General features: G+C 61.4%; 4 protein-coding genes across 6 annotated transcripts; 3 read left to right on the top strand and 1 right to left on the bottom strand.

Moving 5' to 3' along the window:
* Nucleotides 1–2: 2 nt before the first annotated feature.
* On the bottom strand, nucleotides 3–1,219 carry DNAJC17 (DnaJ subfamily C member 17; the record flags this gene model as incomplete). The annotated part of the gene is made up of 3 exons (XM_062767205.1): nucleotides 3–830; nucleotides 879–1,043; nucleotides 1,091–1,219. The coding sequence occupies 3 exons, from the start codon at nucleotides 1,217–1,219 to the stop codon at nucleotides 3–5; spliced, it is 1,122 nt and encodes a 373-aa protein (XP_062623189.1).
* Nucleotides 1,220–1,478: 259 nt separating this feature from the next.
* On the top strand, nucleotides 1,479–2,974 carry uvi31 (UV-induced protein uvi31; the record flags this gene model as incomplete). The annotated part of the gene is made up of 3 exons (XM_062767204.1): nucleotides 1,479–1,667; nucleotides 1,855–1,960; nucleotides 2,799–2,974. 3 exons carry the CDS (start codon nucleotides 1,479–1,481, stop codon nucleotides 2,972–2,974), a joined length of 471 nt encoding a protein of 156 aa, XP_062623188.1.
* Nucleotides 2,975–6,206: 3,232 nt separating this feature from the next.
* On the top strand, nucleotides 6,207–10,052 carry SPAC1F7.11c_16 (putative transcriptional regulatory protein; the record flags this gene model as incomplete). Of its 2 annotated transcripts, XM_062767202.1 has the most annotated exons (9): nucleotides 6,207–7,658; nucleotides 7,709–7,965; nucleotides 8,024–8,141; nucleotides 8,180–8,412; nucleotides 8,459–8,836; nucleotides 8,888–9,026; nucleotides 9,073–9,233; nucleotides 9,286–9,498; nucleotides 9,537–10,052. In XM_062767202.1, exons 1-9 carry the CDS (start codon nucleotides 6,566–6,568, stop codon nucleotides 10,050–10,052), a joined length of 3,108 nt encoding a protein of 1,035 aa, XP_062623186.1. In that variant the 5' UTR covers nucleotides 6,207–6,565. The 2 variants fall into 2 exon arrangements, with proteins under 2 accessions (XP_062623186.1, XP_062623187.1); XM_062767203.1 differs by having other exon boundaries at nucleotides 8,459–9,026.
* Nucleotides 10,053–14,233: 4,181 nt separating this feature from the next.
* Nucleotides 14,234–18,564, top strand: sreA_1 (GATA-type transcription factor sreA). Of its 2 annotated transcripts, XM_062767200.1 has the most exons (3): nucleotides 14,234–14,389; nucleotides 15,155–16,797; nucleotides 16,846–18,564. In XM_062767200.1, the coding sequence occupies exons 2-3, from the start codon at nucleotides 15,160–15,162 to the stop codon at nucleotides 18,472–18,474; spliced, it is 3,267 nt and encodes a 1,088-aa protein (XP_062623184.1). In that variant the 5' UTR covers nucleotides 14,234–14,389; nucleotides 15,155–15,159; the 3' UTR covers nucleotides 18,475–18,564. The 2 variants fall into 2 exon arrangements, with proteins under 2 accessions (XP_062623184.1, XP_062623185.1); XM_062767201.1 differs by lacking the exon at nucleotides 14,234–14,389 and having other exon boundaries at nucleotides 14,537–16,797.
* The last annotated feature ends 8 nt before the right edge of the window (nucleotides 18,565–18,572 follow it).

Raw genomic sequence — 18,572 nt, 5'->3', positions numbered from 1 at the left:
CACTACTCTTCTCCTTCCTCCTCCAGCCTAATCTTCTCCGCGAGCATCTGCCGTTCGAGCTGGCGCATACGTAAGAGAGTAGCACTAGCGAACGCGTCGGACGCGGTGCGCTCGGCCTCCTTGGCCGCCTCGCGGGCCTTGCGTTCAGCCTCGTGCCGTCCCAGAGCCGAATCGAGTCCGCCGGCACTCAAGAAGTCTGGCGCCGAGCCGAACGACGGTGCGGAGCCGAACGATGGTGCCGAGCTGAACGACGGCGGTGCGGCTGACACGGGCGCAGGTGCGGGCTTCGGCGCGACCGGCGTGCCGTGCGACGCCGCCCACGCGACCCACGCCGGCTCGGCCCCGGCGGCCCACTTGGCCTTCACGCCCGGCTCGAGCGCGCGGCCGCCCGTGTTGTCGACATAGCACGCCCAGCACCCGCCCCAGTTACCCGGCGCGAACTCGACGACGGCGCGCGCACCCTTGCTCTTCTTGCCCGGCTTCTTGTCGTCCCGCAGCAGCACGTGCGACACGGGGCCGTACTTGGCCTTGATGGTGCCCTCGAGCTCAGACGCGCTCGCAAAAGACGAGTCGGGCGGCAGCTGTAGCCGCAGCGTGAGGTCGATCTCGGATATTGGCGGAGGCGTGTTGCTGCTGCCTGCGTTACTTGGTGCTGGTGCCGGCTCTGGCGGCGCGGCGCGCGCAGCGGCGGCCGCGTACATGGCGCGCTGGCGCTCCTCGACCAGCCTCCGCCCCGCCTCGCGCACTGCTTCCTCGTCGGCGGCTGCTTGCCGTGCGAGCGCGGCGTCCCGCCTCCGCTTGTTCGCCTCTTCCTCGCGCCTGAGCAGGTCCTGCGGTGTCAGTACAAGTCCGAGACGGACGCGGAGGGAGCCACTTACATCCACACCAGCCTTGCGCTTGCCCTGCATCTCGGCGTACCGCGCCGCCTGGGCGCGGCTTTGCTCGAGCTTGGTGTCGAGGAACTTGCGCTTCGCGGGGTCGAGGAGCATGTTGAGCGCGAGCGTGATCTGGTGGAACATGGCCGCGGCGTCGGGCCCCGGGTTCTGTACATTGTCAGCGGGTGTTACTACGCGAGATTCTCTCCACCCACCTTGTCCGGATGGCATTTCAGCGACAGCTTGCGGTACGCCTTCTGGACGACCTTGTCAGTGGCCGTCACCTCTACCCCGAGGAGGGTGTAGGGGTCGATGGCCTTTTCCTCGTCTGACAACAGCGCCATGGTGAGATGAGATAAGTTGGAGCAAGAAAGATGATAGAAATGCTCGAGAAAGTCACCGAAGAACCCGTTGTTGTTCCTTTGCCACCCACAGACAGATCGGCACAGAAAAAATGACGTGGGATTTTGGCTCCGTTTTGATAACCCCACACCAATCAGATAACACGCATTCGACCTCCGTCGCCCGCGATACCATCTTTCTCGCCGCTCGCCTCGCCGCCGTTGCACTCCACTCCTCCGAGCCACCTACGCCGCGCTGGCGATGCTCTCCACGCGCCCTCCGTCCCTCCTCAAGCGCCTGTGGCTCTCGACCCTCCGTCCCCGCGCGGAACCGCTCGCCGCCAGACCAAGAATCATGTCCGCTCCAGCGGCGCCTGCGTCGACCGAGGCCGCTGGTGGCCGCACTGCGGTCCGCATCCCTGGCCCTGTGGAGACGGCCATTCAGTCAAAGGTGCGTCGGGTGAGGATGTGCAGTCGTGGGACTTGAAGTCGTGGGAGCTCCCACGTCGTGGACTGCTGCAACTGCATCGCGTTGGCAAAGGATGCGCCGGTATGAGGTCGCACACTCGTTTTTGCTTCTACCGACCCGTGTACAAGTTGGACTATGAATAGTTTGGGTTTAGACTGACGCCCTCCAGCTCATCGAGGCCTTCCAACCCCAGCTTATTCGCGTCTCGAACGACTCGTCAAAACACGCGCACCACGCCGCCATGCGCGCACAGGGTGGAGGCAATGGCGAGACCCGTGAGTCTCACAAGCCCAGACCTTGTTCGGGCGCCTGCTGACGCTACTCCTCTGTTTCCTACCCGACCGACCCTTTCCACTCCACTCATCTGACTACTGACTAACGCGTACCCCCCTCGTGTGTCCCGATTGTCTTTGTTTTTATGTGCGCGTGGGACCGGTTCCTGCGTTCCGGTGCTGGGCCTGTCGTATTGTCATCTTTTGCCCCCGCCAATTCACCTGCGTCTCCTCGACCGAACGCTATGGACGGATGGGTCTCGACCGACGGATTCTTTCCCGCGCTTGCCCGACTGGTATCAAACATCACGGCGTCGAATGTGACATACGCAACCTTGTTCGGGAACGCGGTCCGCCCTGCCCCGCTATCCCGCTGCACTCTCGCTGTCTTTGCATTCCTCGGCCCCGCACTACTGGTGACCGACATGGCGTTATTCCGACACGTCTTGGTCACATGTTTATGTCATGTCTTCTCACACCTCGCTCTCGACAACGGCGATGGCCGCCCGACAAACGTTGCGTTATTTCGCGTCTTCGCTTGGATGATTTTGATTTTCGACACGCTTGCGCACTTCCTCTTACGGTCGGCCGCACCCGGCGCCGATCCTCGACTTCCTTGGCATGCCTGCCTCGTGCGTGCTGGTTGCACTCCCGACCACCTGCCATCGTGATCGTCCGTCGATCCTGTGACTCCCCCCTCCTGATGTTCCTGAACATCCTCGTAACCTTCTGGCCTTGAACCATTCTTGCCGACTCGTACCGCCCCTCGTGCTTTCGGGTGTAAACCAAACTTGCGTGACCCATGCGCTTGCCCACGTCAACGGATGTACGACGACAACAGACTTCGCCGTCGCGATCGTGTCCGAGGCCTTCAAGGGGCAGACCCAGATTGCCCGCCACCGCAAGGTCAATGGCCTCCTGAAGGACGAGTTTGATGCGGGCCTCCATGCCCTCTCCCTTCGCCTCAAGACACCCGAGGAGTGGGAACGTGATGAAGCTGCTGCGGCGGCGGCATAGGGACCCCAGCCACAAACAGCAACGTGATGGGCGGCAAATGGACGGAAACGCCCAACATTCATTCATTGTGTGATGATGCCCTTTGACGGTAAAGCCGTTCTCCGTCCGTCCACTATTTTGCGGTGCGGCCGACCCATGGTCGTTACCCTAACAACGGTAGAAGCAACAGTATCAATGTATTCGTGGTCATGTGCAAGCCAGGACTCTGAGTCTAACTGCGGGTGCCTCTGCCCAACGGGCGGGAGGGGATCTGAGTAATAGGGGTCCGGGGTCGTGAAGGACAAGGCCTTCGACGCGGGACTATGTTGCGGTGATACTAGGGAAGAATGTCGTGCATGTCGTACTTTGGACACTGCAGCGTCACTTAATAGGTTGGTTAATGGGAACGGAAGTCGCAAGGCACAAGATGCCGTCCTCCATTCTCGGCGCGGTGTCTTATAAGCTCGGAGGACGCATCTTCGCCCGCGGTGCCAAGTTTCGGCGACTATGACGTCCCGCGCACTCCAAGGAAGCACCAAGTGGAGCACAAAAAATAAAACAGAATCCGACGATGTATCCCTTGCACACGATGGTTTGAGGGTCGTGATATGCATGCGATCAAGCGGATCGCAAGAGTAACCGAACCGAGGCTGCAGGGCCGCCTCCTGACCTAGACCCAGGAGCACATGGCTGCTTCCGTCCTAGATACTTTGTGTAAATCTCCGTTGGCCCGAAGTTGTTGACGTTGACGTTATGGGCCGCGGGTGAGGAGGCAGGTCAGCCCGGCAGCAGACCCCCGACGAGTTAGTCAGTCTTGTCGGAGCACTGGTAGGGTCAAGCCACCAACGACCACGGCGTGCGTGAATCTCGCCTACCTGTGAGAATTCGAACCACGAGACCCTCTCCACAGGCACCTAACAGGTTACGCACCACATAGCAGGCGGCGTCAGGTGTGGTGACTCGAGTGGCGGGAGAGGGAACAGGGGCAAAGGGAGGGAGGTCACTCAGGCGGGGGGGTTGGAGTTGGGGCAGAGTGGAACAAGGAGGTTTGGCATCTCGGAAACCTACCAAGTAGGTGGGTGGGGAAGTGGGGGAGCAGACTGTGTTATGGTTGGCTGGCTGTTGCTATTGTCATGCGTTGACGGAAGAGGGAGGGGCCAAGAGGATCGAGGTGGATCGCTCACCCTCAGCCTAATTGCAAGCTTTCGGTTAGTTGTTGGCACCCAAAAGCCTGTCGCCTTGCCCTGTTCAGGTCCGGGCACGGCTTTCAAAACTGAGCAGAGGGAGAGGGGGGGGGAAGGGGCGGGCGACGGCGGGTTCGGTCTCGCCGACCGACCGGCAGCAAGTACCACAGGGGCCAGAGTCTGTCAGGCGGCGGGGGCGTTCGGAAGGGGAGGGCAGCTGTTTGCTGCTCTCTCTACCCCTTGCCACCAGACGGCCGGGCGGCTTGGTTGCCCTGAAAGGAGATTCACAGTGTGTGGGACCTGGCCGGCAGGCAGCGACAGACACTGGCTGGCTAAACTGTTGTAAAGCACCTGCCTGCCTGCTTGCCTCGAGTAGACGAGGCGGCCGAGACGACGGTGGAGGCAGCGGAGGCGTCGGCGGCACGGCTGACAACGCGCGCACTGGCTGCTGGGGGGTTTACCCTCCCCTCGCTCGCTCGCGGCTCGCTCGGGCCACGAGCGCGTTGCCTTGCGCCGGATGGAAAAATGTCAAACGCAAACGACGCGGCGGCGAGACCGCGACACTGCTCGCTGCCAGAGGCGCAGAGGTCTGTGCGTCGCACGCACGAACACACGCACGCATGCATGCATGCACGCACGGCGCGTGCCGACACTGTCAGACCCAGTCGGGCCGCGCCTGCTGACCGCCTTCCTCCCCCCAATGGCCCAGCTAAGCTACCTGCCTCGCTGCTGCTGCTGCTGCTCCTGCAGCCGTGTTGTGTACACATGCGCGCCCCTTGCTTTTGCCTGCCTCCGGCCCCTCGGCCCCCCTGCAACAACCAAGCCACACAAGCCTCGGCTGCGTCCTGCCGCCGCGCCGCCCGCGCCGCGCTCCGTGGTCATGACTCCCAACTCTCGTCATACCTCCCCCCTACCCCGTGTCCCCCGTGCCCCCCCGTCCCCCTCGCGTACCCTCACGCCGCGCACACGCCGCTGCAGTCATGCCGAGCACACCGGGCCGTTCCCGGGTACTCAGAGTTGCGAACTAGCATCTAGTGCACAAGGGCAACCAACACCACACGAGACCGCCGACCGAGAATCCTCCCCTCCCCTCGTCCTCCTCCCCCCTTCCCCTTGCTTCCCGGCCGCCTTTGCCCATTCTCTCTTCCCATCCCACCCCCCAATTAGTGGCGGCGATAAGCGGCTGCCGTTGCCGCTTTCACCCATCTGCGTCGTCGTCGTCTGTCAGCTGCAACACACCGGCCCTGGCCCTGCCGCCTGCTTGCCTGCCTCACTGCCGGCCAACCTCTTTGCCTCGAAATCAAAAGGCAAAAGGTAGACCAGTGACCAAATCGACTGTTGCCCTAAGCCAGACAGCCAGACAGCCGCGCCCCAAACCCCCTCCCTCCCCTCCCTTCCGCTGTGTGTGCTTGTAACCCGACGACGCCTGCCGGCCAACCCCTTGCCGCGCCTCCCCCCCGCCCGCTCCCAGCCCGTACGCCCGCCCCGCCGGCCTGCCTGCCTGCCAGCCAGCGCCCGCCGCCCCCGCCCGCCAGCAACACACCACCTACGCACGCACGCGCCGCGCCCAGACCAAACGGCAACCGCCGATTCCAGAGGCTTCAGACAAGAGATCTGCAGCGCTAGCAATCATTGCTCAAACACATTCCTCATACACTCCCAGGTGACAACCTTGACAGGAGCCTCCTCCTCCCTCCTGTGCACCACCACCACCACCACCACCACCACCACCACCACCACCCACCAACACGACAGCTCTATCGCGTCGGTATCGTCTCGGCTCGTCTCGAGAATCCCCGTCCACCTCACCTCCACTCTGCTATCCGCAGGCAAGACCCTCCATTGTTCCTCCCCGCTCTCGAAGTCCCTCTTCGCTGGTCCTGTAGACTTGTGCCTTCCCCTTCAACGTCGTCAACCCCAGTTCGGCTCTCCCCCCCACCACCCTCCTCTTCCTCGTCCTTCTCCCCTACCACTCCCCCCCCCCCTCTTCCTCCTAGCTTAAGCGCGCGCTATCGCCCTTGCTCCCCCACTTGCACTCTTCTGATCGTGTGCTTGTGTCCATTGTACTCGCCTGCTCGGCTTGACCAACAACTTTGGCGGCGGGCGGACGATTGAAGCATAATCCATCCACCTGGCTTTGTTGGGCGGCATCGGAACAAGGCAATTGGCCGCAAAACAAATGCAATCAAGCGAGCGACTGCCGACTTGAAGATCCACAATTCTGCTCGCTCCTGCATCCCAACTCGGCCACTTTCCAAACGCCCATCACGACATCCCTATTCGCTCTATACCGCATCACCGCTAGACTCACCACCATCATCCAGCACAGCCCGCCGCATCCCATCACAACTTGGCACCCGGCTGGCGACTGGTCAATCACACCCGCCCCCCACCCCCTACGTCTACGCACACCTTTACGTCTTGCGTGATGCAGCACCGCGACATGGACGAAAGGGATCGAGACCGTTACCCCCCGGTTCCGCCGGAACCGAGCCGTCGTTCATCCTCATACAGCCGTGTAGTGCCACCTCCAACAGACAGCTCACCAAGAGCTCCATACTTCTCCCAATCACCAAGCATGCGCGATGCCCGCGACATGCCTAGCCCAGGGCTCACCTCCAACCCCTCAAACTACAGGAGCTATGCTCCCCCTACTCACTCAGTAGCGCCATCGGCGGACCGCCGACCTGGTAGCATGTCTCGCTGGAGTCCGACTTCCGCTTACCAGTCGCATCACCATTCATCATCACGCTTCGCGAGCGGAGAGCACCAGCAGCATACATCCCTACCAGGCGTGCACGATTTAGTTTCACCGCCATCTCCGGCGCACTTTAGTCGACCGCCATTGGACCCACGCCCATCCTTTCCCGCCCCATACTCGCACCGGTCCGAGCACGCCGCCTCCCACACCTCCTTTAGATCACAGGACGGGTTTGATGTCCCCGAAGCGAGCTCAAGTCGCTCTCCCCCTCGACGGACCGAGTCAAATCCTTCTGCCCATGGACCGCCACCAACGTTGTACAGAAGTGGGAGTTCGGGGACCAGTGTTCCCAGTGTCCTGGTCACCACGCCCCTCTCTTCAAACAGCAGCAGCTCCGCCAAGCATCCGGCTCCCGTCGACCAGACATCCACCACAGGTCCCAAGAAGAAGAAACGGCGGCAGGCTTTTAGTTGTGCCGAGTGTTCGAAGCGCAAGCAAAAGTGCAATAGGGAGACTCCTTGTCAGCACTGCGTGAGCCGCAAGGTCCCACACCTCTGTCTCCCGGTTGTTCGCAACGGCTCTCCGCCACCCCGCCCTAAGCCCAAGCCCGAGGCGAGTGAGGTCTCAACGAAAGACAATTCTCGGTCTACGCAGAGCTCGATTGACGAGCGTCACGTTGCGTCTGGGGCTGCCATTTTACCTCCTCCTGCATCTCCTTCAGGTCAGGTTGCACGCATCCGTGAACTCGAACGCGTCGTCAACGCACTCGTCAACTGTAGTCCGGGACTGGACAGAGATGCTTTGCAAAGGTGGCGCAAGTGTAAGTTTCGACGAGCTGAGACACGAACGTAGGGTTCTAACCAGCGATAGCCCACCCGTCCGCGACATCCCCGAGCCCACTTTCATCGCCTAGACCGAAATCTGAACCGCAGGACTCGCCTGCGACCACAAACGGAACCCCCCTGGGAGTCACCCAGGAGGCTTACCTACGCGACGTCGACCAGCAGGCAGGCGCAAGGAATCCACACCCTCAGTTTAGCGAAAGGAAGGTTGACCTCAAGCTGAATGACCACGGTTCGTTCAGAGAACAGCTGGCGCAGATCACCGAAGAAGGAGCATACGCGACGGTGAGTGTCACATGATTTCATGATCAACACCCAGCCCCATTACTAACATGCGCAACAGCTCCAAAAGTTCGTTCAGAATCTTCCGGACCGCGAAGCAGCCGACAGAATGATCGACTTCTTCTTCAGGAAGGTCAACTACGTGCGGTATCCGATCGACGAGAGGTTCTTCCGAAAAGGTATGGCTTCGAATGTGGTGAGGAGGGCTAACGACAAGCTTTCGAGGCGGTTTATTCAGCAGCTGGACAGATCACAGAGGAGTCTGTCCGTACGCTTCCCCTCATCTCAGCCGTTCTGGCTACTGCGTACCGTCTGGCACCTGCTGAAGAGGTCCCCCCTGAAGAGGCTCGGCGCCGGAGCCTCAGCCTGTATTGGGATTCTCAGTTCAGTCTGACCATCTCGACTCGGCTCAACCCGATGAACATCCGACTAGTGGAAACTCGCATTGTTGTAGGTGTTCACCTTGCCCGGTGACGCTGTTCTAACCCGCTTCCAGCTGGGTCTTTACCTCATCATTGTGCACGGTCGGCGCCTCGCTGAAGGATGGAGCCTGTTCCAGGCGGCCGTTTCTGCCGGTCAGATCCTCGGTCTGCATCGTGACGGCACAAAAGTTGCGGCCGACCTGGACCCCTACATGATCGAGTACCGTCGTCGGTTATGGTCGTACCTCTGCCACGCCGACGCCACATTCTCTTGCCTTCTGAACCGACCGCCGTCCATCGACCCCGTGTTCAATGACACAAAGGCGCCCTCCAACATTGACCTCAGCGCACTCGCTGGCGCAACCTCGCTCATTCCTGGCAAGCCAATGAGCGAGACGACAGATGCAACATACCTCATCCTACGCAAACGGCTTGCGGACATTGTCAGACAGGTACGTCCAGGAGCGCTGGCCACACGCCGCATCGTGCTAATTGAACCTCAGATTGTTCGTAATTTCCAGCGCGTGGATCGCGATCCCTCCTATGACGACGTGCTGGCCTTGGACGCCAAGCTCAACCAGCTCCGCAAGGATCTCCCCCCTCAGTTCAGAATGAATAACCCCGACAAGAGCAGGGACAAGGGTGAGTGGGCGCCGTCCAGATGCTTTGGTATTAATGCATTCCACAGACGTATGGTACCTCCCTATTCACCGGTACTACATCCAGACGGAGATTCTCCACTTCACTATAATTCTTCACCGTCCATGGTTCCTCCGTGAACTCAAAACTGATCGGTATAATGTTTCACGCCAAGCGTGTACGGAGGCCACTCGCACAGACTTTGAAATGGTATGCCGGCCCGCCCCTGGCTGTGGATGCTCCAACTGCTAACGGGACTCAGCGCTTGCACTTCCGTGACGATGTCCCAGACTTCTTCGAGACGCTCCGCGGAGGATCTCTGCGACAATTTATGCCTGCAATGGTCGCTGGAATCAGCCTGCTCCTCGAGCCCTCTGGCGAGCACGCTGATGTCCACCGACAAATTGTGGATCGCTTCCTTGAAGACCACAAGGAGACCTTGCCGGATGGTTACAGCCGGGAGGAGGTCGAGATTGTGGGTCATGGCGGCCATTGCACTGCTGACACCGTAAGGTTGCCAACCTCAAGAAGCACGACAGAGGGCGTGGCTTGACCGAATCTGGTCGTCTCATCAACGGGGAAACCTCGAGGCAGCCCTTCGAAGATGATGGTCCGTTAGTGTCAACACCACAGGTGCACGAGCGGTCGACAACCGACTGGAACGGTTTGGACCGGCGAGGCAGCGATAGTTTCGTCACCGATGAGCCACAACCGACAGATGATGCTCAAAACTATTTGAATACCATCTTCAGCCACAACGAGTTCCTCGGATGGTTTGGTGGCGGCATGGACGTTCCGGTGGACTCTGTGCTCTTTGGAGGAAATGGCAACCAAGCCCCGCTGGGCGACTGGACCGGTTCGAGCTCAATCCCGACTACAGGGCCCTGGGACCAGCAGCAGCTCTCTCTGGACCCGTCTTACTGGGGATCCCCACGGCTGGCGGGGCAGCGTACAAGAGCCACGGACCAGCTCATTCTCGGTAAGTCGACACTGCCGTGGCCTGGCTTCTCCACATGGGTATTCCGCTAACGATTTTTTGCAGCCGTCACCAACGAAACCCGAGTCAGCTAGAGTGTATCGGAAGCTACTGGTTCCGAAGCTGTAGATGTAGCTCTGCCGTATACCCCTGTGCCACCTCCTGACACCTGCGTCATCGCTCTAGGCTGCAGTCGGCACGGGAGCCGTCATGTATCTTGCTGCACCTATATCTGATCGCAAGCCACTACCGGCGGAGGCGAGGCTGCAGGATTCGAGGAACGCGCAATCGATCACGCACTGCCACACGTTGCTTTGAGTGGGCTCCAACCCGCTCCGTGTCGGCATGTCGTGTGTCGTTAAGCGAGGTACGGCGCAGCTGGGCCTTACGAAACAAGAGCGTGACGAAGCCAAGCTGGCTAAACCGTCGGTCGTTGGGTAATACGGAGGGGAGTGCGTAAATCTGCACCGCGAAGACGACGTGCATTCACTCCCCTGTACCTTTTGCTGGTGTGCGACCCGATCCGGGCAAGTCAGCCATGCTCACCTAAAAAGGCCATGTGCCACCGGTGTCATCCCGAGTGCCACGAACACAAGTCGCGTGCCACATGGCATGGCCCGAGTGGGCCGAATAAAGCCAATCAAGACCATGCCAAGCAGGTGGCGCGATTATCTCGTTTCGGTTTCGGATTAGGCAGATTCAAAGGATCTGGGGGTATCTGTGCTGCTGTTGCTGCTGGTGGGGACTGTGCGTACCGGCTACCTTGCTTGCGGTTAGACAGACACCCTGCGTGCGGCGTGCATTGCTAGCAACTTGGCCCCGTGAGTGTGATGTTACGGCGTGACAAACAGGCGGGCGATGCAGCAGCAGCGTGGTGCAACTAACTTTGCCGCACACAAGGTGCGCCCCCGAGATCACGGCGCATCCGGGATGGCCACATTCAGGGATGGTTGATCGGCGATACGGCGATATGTCGCTCAGGGCGGGGTTGTCTTGCCAGGGAATCCGGAACCCCAAGTCAAGTGATGCTCGGGCTCTTAATTGGCGACGGATAAGTGGGACGGCTGGGGCGGCTGGGGAGGCGGGGGCGGCATAGCGGCGTGACACCGGCCGCGACGGGTTTCGAACACGAGCAGGGGGGCATGATGATGGCGAGTGCACCGTCTTTGCCAGCGTGCAGCCATGCATCACGTTGTAGCTGAGCCGTGCCCCGCCCCCGCGGGCTATATTCGGCGTGACGGTTCCACTATCGGCAAAGTGGGGGGCGTAATCGCTGCCCGCGCAGACCCCGCCGATCGCCGCTAGCGCCGTTTCGGTGTGGAGCCGTCCGTTAGCGTGTCGTGGGCCGTACCATACCATCCACACCATCATCATCATCGTGCATCAGTATAATCATCATGCGGCCGAGCACGTGCGGGCAGGGGCATCCGGGGCCCGGGACGGAGAGTCTCGGCTGTACAGCTGTGTGCGTGTGTGTCTACAGCTCCACGCTGACGTGGCGTGCCGTTGTTGCTGTTCTGCTCGGTAGATGCTGCCAGCTAGCCAGCCATGGATGCATACAAGCGCGTGAGTGGCAAGCCAAGCGTGCGGTCATGCGTGCGTGCGAGGCGAGCCCACCGCAGCAAACGTGCCAGATTGGCCTGGTGCATGGGCCCCAAGCCAGATCAGTCTATTAGCCGTGATGTTGCCACGCGGGCGGGCACAGGGTCCGCGACATATCAGGATCGATGGGATGCGCCATGTGGTAGGGAGAGAAAGAGCCTGCGTGCATGCCTCGTCGCTCGCTAGCCGCTTGCCGCCAGCTCGCCAGCTTAGCCACGCAGCCAAGCACGCTGGCTCGGGACACGCGCGCGCATGCTCGCTTCAAGATGCCGGGCGAACGCCCTCCAGCACGCCACCCACCAACGCCACCAGATGCAGCCATCTATACGTCATTCGCGCGACCTCTGATACTATCCGGCTCTGGCGGCAACGGCGTCCCCGCGTGTCATGCTAGTCATGGTCGGTCTGTCACACGACGACGTCGCCTGTGCATACGATGGTGGGCGGGTGGGGGTGGGTGGGTCAGATCCCTCGGACCCCCTCGGACCCCTCGGACGTCCTTGATAGGCGATGGCAGCCTGGTGCGGACAGAACCCGCCCGCCCCCGTGCACACGCCGTGGAATTGGTGCCGAGCCTGCCTGGCCTCGTCTCGTCTCTCGTCTATGCTCTCGCCAATCGCATGGGTGGGCATTGGCCGTTACGATTGCTGGCCCTCTGCCCTCTGCCACATCGCACATTATTTTATCTACCGAAAGAAAGGCCGCCCTGCCGAGCACGCAGCACAAGCAGCGATTTCATCGCCTGGCATGCTGTCCCTGAGATGCGGCGGCCAAAAGGGGATCGCCCTTGTCATCGGTGGCGGCGGCATCAGACGCGAGCATGCTGTCTCGGGCGGCTCGGGCCCCGCGCGCTCCAATCACAGCGCTTAGCGTGGTCAACGAGAAAATATCTTGGCCCTGGGCCACCGCTACCGGCCGCCAATCTGCCGACGGACACGGGGACCTGCCTGCCTGCCAGAGCTACAGCTGCTGCGACTGACAAGACTTGCCACAGGAGCCGTGTCAGACGCACACTACTACTAGCTGCCACACTCTAACAGCTCGCCAGGCTCGCTTCCGGCGGGTGCGTGCGTTCTCGGCGCGGCGCTGTGCCGAGGATTCACCGGCAATAGTTGATGCGAGGAATGCCCTTCCCCTGGCAACAGACCAGACCTGGACCGTCGGACCTCGTTCTCCGTCCACCTCGTCTGGCGCTCCCACGTTACACGCGCGCGCTCTGCCCAGTTGCCTCCGGTCTGGTCGGCGGTAGCCAAGGACCGTCCGTCGGCTGCTTGTGCTCTTGTCATGGAGACTTGGCGGGCTCCACTGGGGCCACCGCTCGAGCCAGCAATGATCCACTTGAACCATTGTACTTGTCGTAATCGGGCACGCACGCAATCAACCTTCTTTGGATCTGTGGTTGCTTCTTTTGTATCTCGTTGCCATGCCGAGCAGCGATCTTTTTAGTATGCATCCCCACAAGTCGATGAGTCGGGGTTGCTGCAGGCAGCAAGCAAGCAGGCTGCAGGCTGAAAGGGTAAACCTTGGCCTCGTGCTAATCACGGAGCCAATTTGATGCTCGGTTGTTCGGTCGGGGGTGGGTTGGGTGTGTCAAGTCGTCACTCAGGGGAGGGATGCAAGGAGGCGCGGGCGGCCGCCGCCAGGGCGATTATCTCTGGCAGATTTCCCGTCCCTGATTTTGTCGAGGCAGGCAGGCAACCGCCGCCGCCGCCGCCTCCGACCGACCGACCGACCGGCCAGTCAGCTGGACCTTTTTGGCCCCTCGACGCCGACGAGACGACGACGCAAACCCATCTTGCCGCATACCGCACCAACAAGCATGTCAGATGCACGCAACGCATGGGGTATGCCTGGATCTCCCAGTGACAAACCTCGCGTCAATGCATTGGCCACCAGCAGCACACTTTGCACCTAAATCGGGGCTCCCGGAGCATGCCATGCAGAGAAGCATTTGATAAAAGCGCAAAACGGCAGGTCTGTGCAGGGATGTAGTTTGTGGGCCGGTTACCGCCCGTCGGTCAGTTGGCCTTCGGTTGCTGATGTGGATACACTGAGGCATCACTCCACGTCAGATGCGGGTCTGATTACGATTTGGTATACGGTAGGGTCGGGAGTTTTTGGCTGTGGCGGCTGGTGCTTTTTTGCCTGGGGGACAGGCCAACAGTGCATGCTTGGCGACGTAGGAGAAGGGGGGATTGTTTGTAGTAGTGGGTGTTGTGGCTGCGGCAAAGAGGACATCCTGCGGCGGCGAGAAGTGGGTCGATGGAGTGAGCCTTGTCGTGGATTCCGGACGGCGAGGGGAGGGGATATGATCCATGAATTTTGGGCGCCGGCCGGCTGCTGACCGGACGGAGATTCGTGCGATAATTTCCTAAACAGGCAAGTTGCGGGTCGAGTGAGCCAATCAAACCAATGGCAAGCGGTTTTAGTATAGTCGACAAGCATCAAGACACCACACCAAGTCGACTCTTGTCCCCGCTCGCCCGCCCACTCCCACCTGCCGCCGCCGCCGCCTTCGCCGCCGTGCCGCCCCCCCTCTCGCCCTTCCCACCCACAGTCATCCTGCCACCCAATCCCCCCCCCCTTCCCCCCCTCGTCCCCCCCCCTTGTCTAATCACAATCTCCACCAAAAAACAACCATCAACACTTATCCATCCCATTATCAATCTTCCATCCACCTCTACAACTCGATAATCGTCACATCCGCATCGCTGCAGCATCACACATTGCTCCAGACACCACCTCGACAACACTCAACCTCGTCAAACCTTTATCCACTTTTGGTGCAGTACGTTGATAATCAAATCTCTCTCGCCTCCCCCCTCTAGCGTTTTCACCGCCGCCGCCGCCGCCCAGCCCACCCCACGCCTGCCTGTTGGGCTCTCCCCCTTCTTTTCCACCCCTTCCCTCCTGTTCCACCACCCATCCAACAACCCCATCTACTTCTACCCCACCTGCACGGTCTGAATTGACTTTAAACGGGTGCATTGGTTGCCAAGACGGGCTCTTGATCAAGGATTCATTGTTCGTGAGCGGCCAAAAACCATTCATCGGCACAAGCCTTGGGGCTTTCGGGCCCTCTCGCAGATAACGCCGCGGCCGCCCTCGTTGCGACTCTGGGCAATTACACCCCCTCTTTGCCCCTCTTGTCCCTTCGTCTGCTGCTTGCCCCACCCATCCATCCCATCCCATCCATCCATCCACACGCCCACCATCACACTACCCATCCACACATACACGGGGTTCACACTCTCCCACCACGGGGACCACTGCATCCATACATCCAAAGCATCTGCAGCGGTGCTTTTGGATCCTGGGTGTGGTGCATATCTTTGTCGTGTGGGAGATACGCACGCCGCCACCTCGCCGCAGTGAGGCTCCCTGCACGCTGGTGACCCCTGATAGTCCCGTGTGACAGACGACGGTTTTATCCGCCCCGTCTCCATTTGGCACTATCGCACCAAAGAAAGCTCTCCTCGGTTGCACACCGCCCCGTTACTCCATCCCCTCCACGACGTTCACAATCATCCGATTGCTAACCAAACTCAAACAGTCGCTATGCCGACAGCCTCCGCGGCGTCGCCTCAGCAGCAAACCTTCACCGCCCCCACCTCCCCCTCCGCCCCCACTAAACTCTCGCCTAGAGCAACCGGTTCAGCTCCATTGAGCCCGGCTGCTAACACTGGCGCCCTTGCATTCCGCCGTTACTCTGCTTCGCGCATCTCCGATACGCGTGGATCTTTGAATCCACAAGAGGAAGAGGAAGACGAGCTGGACGAGGATCAATCCCCCGCTCCTGCCGCCACCACGTACACCACCGCCCGCGAGCCTGCACGCGAGCCGCCAATGAGTTCGTGGCGCGCAAAGTTTGGCCGCGGTTGGGGTGTGGGCTTTGGCTCGTCGAACGAGCGCGGTGGCGCGCCAGGCGAGGACGATACCCCAGAGTCCGAAGCTCCACCCGCCACTGGAAGTGCCGCCGGTGGCTCGCCACCCGCCTCTGGCATCCAGTCACGCGACGGTTCCGTTAACCCCAAAGATGAGGTTGAATCAAATCCTGACCGCAGTACTCCTGGCATCGACGGCCCAGATGGTCCCGACTCGAAGCCAAAACGTCGTCCAGCTCGTCGCTCCGCTGCTGGATCTGTCTCGCAGAAGAAGGAGGACGACGAGGAAGGGCCCGCGAAGAAGAGGAGGTCGTTGGCTCCCCAGTCCGGTGGTTCAGGCCTCCCTTCCCCGACTCCTTCAGCTGGAGCTGCAGACCCACAGCTCGGCTCTTGCCCTGGTGATGGCCGCTGCAACGGTGCCGGTGGCAAGGCTGGATGCGAAGGTTGCCCCACTTACAACAACACGCTGGCAAACCACGTCCCCGCATCGTCCGGTCCAGCCGAAGGTGTTGACAGGCCTGCCAAGCCATCTCCGGCCCCCGAACGTCCTACTGAGCGCCCAAGCCCTTGGGGCCTCGGTCTCATGGCTGGTCTTGCACGATCTTCGGCTGCCGCCGACCCCTCCCGCTACCCGCAGTCCAGTGCTCCGTCGTCAAACCCCTCTGCCGCGTCGACTTCGGGGCCTGCCGCAACGCCGCCCGGCACGTCTACCCCCGAGGCCAAGGTCAAGGCTTCTGCCTCGCCCGAGGCCGACGAGAAGCCCCAGGTTGGCGGAACCCCGGCTGGGAACGGACTCGCGGCCACGCCTGTGGGCATGAGCTGCCGTAACTGCGGCACCAGCACCACCCCGCTTTGGCGCCGTGACGAGGAAGGCCGCCCCCAGTGCAATGCCTGTGGCCTGTACCACAAGCTCCACGGTGTCCCTCGCCCTGTGGCAATGAAGAAGACGGTTATCAAGCGTCGCAAGCGTGTGCCCGCCGTTGCCGCTGCCACTTCGCCTGCTGGACGGGGTGGTTCGCAGGGGGCGACGTCGTCTCCTGGTGCCGGATCTGCTGCAGCACTGGCGACACCGCCCGGTTCATCATACGATGACAAGGCTCGCGCTGCGTACCAGGCCCTCGGTGGCGGTAGCCCATGGGGTCCTGGTGCCCCCGGTTCCGCAGCAGCGAACGCTCTCGCCGACTCGCGTCGCAAGGGCGTGCCTCTCATCATCCCTACAGCTGGTGCTGGATCTGGTGCCGAGCGCAAGAAGCCCTGGTGGATCGAGGACCGCCGGGACCGCGACGACAAGGAACGCGAGCATGGTCAGGATGTGAGTTTACATCTGTTTGTGCCAGTGGGGTTTTACTGACACCTACAGTCACACCAGCTTGCTGCTGAGGCCCTGCTCTCCATCGCTCCTCAGACCAAAGTTGCATCCGCCACGACATCGCCCGACAACCGCGACAAGCCGGCCTCGCTTGCGCCCGGCCGTGGTTCCGCGATGGATGTTGACAAGGACGACGAGCCTCGTGGTGTTAAGAGAAAGTCGGCCGAGGACGAGTCAAGATTGCCTAGCGCCCACAGCCTTGGCTTAGTTAGCCTTGCGGGCGAGAAGGAGCGCGAGAGATCTCGTGAACGCGCATACAGCCGTTCGCCCCTTGCATCAACCGACAGCCGTAGCACTGCTACTTCGGCCTCGGCTGGTGCACACCCGACACGCATCGGTTCTGCCGCCGCACCCGCCGGCCAGCCACCCAGCGCTGCATCCCAACCTGGTCGCTACTCCATTTACGGACCGAACCCGCGTGACCCAGCGAGCCTCATTTCCTCGCCGTGGTCCAACTTGTCCACTACGCGCTACGGTGGCTTCAGCTTTGGCCGTCGCGATCTGGCCACAGGAGCCTACTCTTCGGCTTCGGCAACGTCATCGCCTGCCTCGGCTGCGCCGAAGGCCAGCCAACTCTCCCCTCCCCGCCGTGCGTCTCCCGAGCCATCACGTGAGCCCAGCAGCGTTTCGCGTTTCTACGCGGGCGGTGCCGCCGGCGCGGGTGCCCTCAGCGCCAGCTCCTCGTCCCTTTCGGGCTCAACATACGGACACTACAGCATGGGCCGCCGTGAGCTCATGGAGCACCGCGAGCAGCTCCGTGAAGGCAAGCGCTGGCTGGAGAGCATGATCACCAAGACGGACAAGCTCCTTCACATGGTCGACGGCAAGCTCACGACCGCCGCCGACACACCGGCCACTGCCGCCACCAACTCTACTCCTGGAACTGCGGCTCCTGCCCCTACCGGGGCTGCTACTGCCTCCGCGGCGGCTGCTGGGTCATCGGGTGCCGGAAACCGTCACCACGAAGACTGGGAGTTTGAGGAGCGCGAGCGACAGCGCCAGAAGGAGTTCCAACGACTCGAGGAGGAAGCCCAGCGTGACAGGCAGGAGCGCGAGCGCCGCGACAAGGAGCGTGAGAAGGCTGCTGTCGTTTCGCAGCAAGTCCACCAAGCTCGCGAGCGCGCCGAGCGCGAAGCAGCATCGCAACAGGTCTACCAAGCCCGTGAACGCGAGCGCGAGGCCCTCGAGCGCGAGCGTGAAAGGGAACGTGAGCGTGACGGCATCCACGGCGTTGGCTTGCATGACCGCGACGCCTTCCGCGGCCGGCCACGCGAGAAGCTCGCCGCCGAGCGTGACCGTGATCTCCTCCTGGCATCGCGCCGTGTTGCTGCCGTGTCGCCCAATGGCGCGCGGAGAGAACCCCACAGCGTGGGTAGCTCGAATGGAAGTGTCTCCAGCGCCGCGGCGGTGGAGCGGGAACGCGTTGAGCGTGAGCGTGAGCGCGAGCGTGAACGCGACAGGGAGCGTGAGCGTATTGCTGGGGCCGAGGGCGGAGCTGCCCCCTCAGCCGCCAAAGCATCGCCTTGGGACCGTGACCTAGGCAGCGTTGGACTGCCCCGTCGTGAGCAGCCCGTCTCCCGCCTTGGACGTGGATTGTGGGCGTTTGACGCCCGCGGTTGAGCCCGTCATGACAACCGTGTAATGTGTGACTTTTCCCCCGTTGATAGTTTAGTAGTTTCTTGATGAGCATGGACTGTACCCAGTATCGGCCCACATCG

The sequence above is a fragment of the Vanrija pseudolonga genome, chromosome 1 (assembly GCF_020906515.1).
Source record: "Vanrija pseudolonga chromosome 1, complete sequence".
In the NCBI taxonomy this organism is placed as follows: domain Eukaryota; kingdom Fungi; phylum Basidiomycota; class Tremellomycetes; order Trichosporonales; family Trichosporonaceae; genus Vanrija; species Vanrija pseudolonga.
Note: the sequence above shows the minus strand (reverse complement) of the source record. Positions and strands in the feature narration are given on the sequence as shown.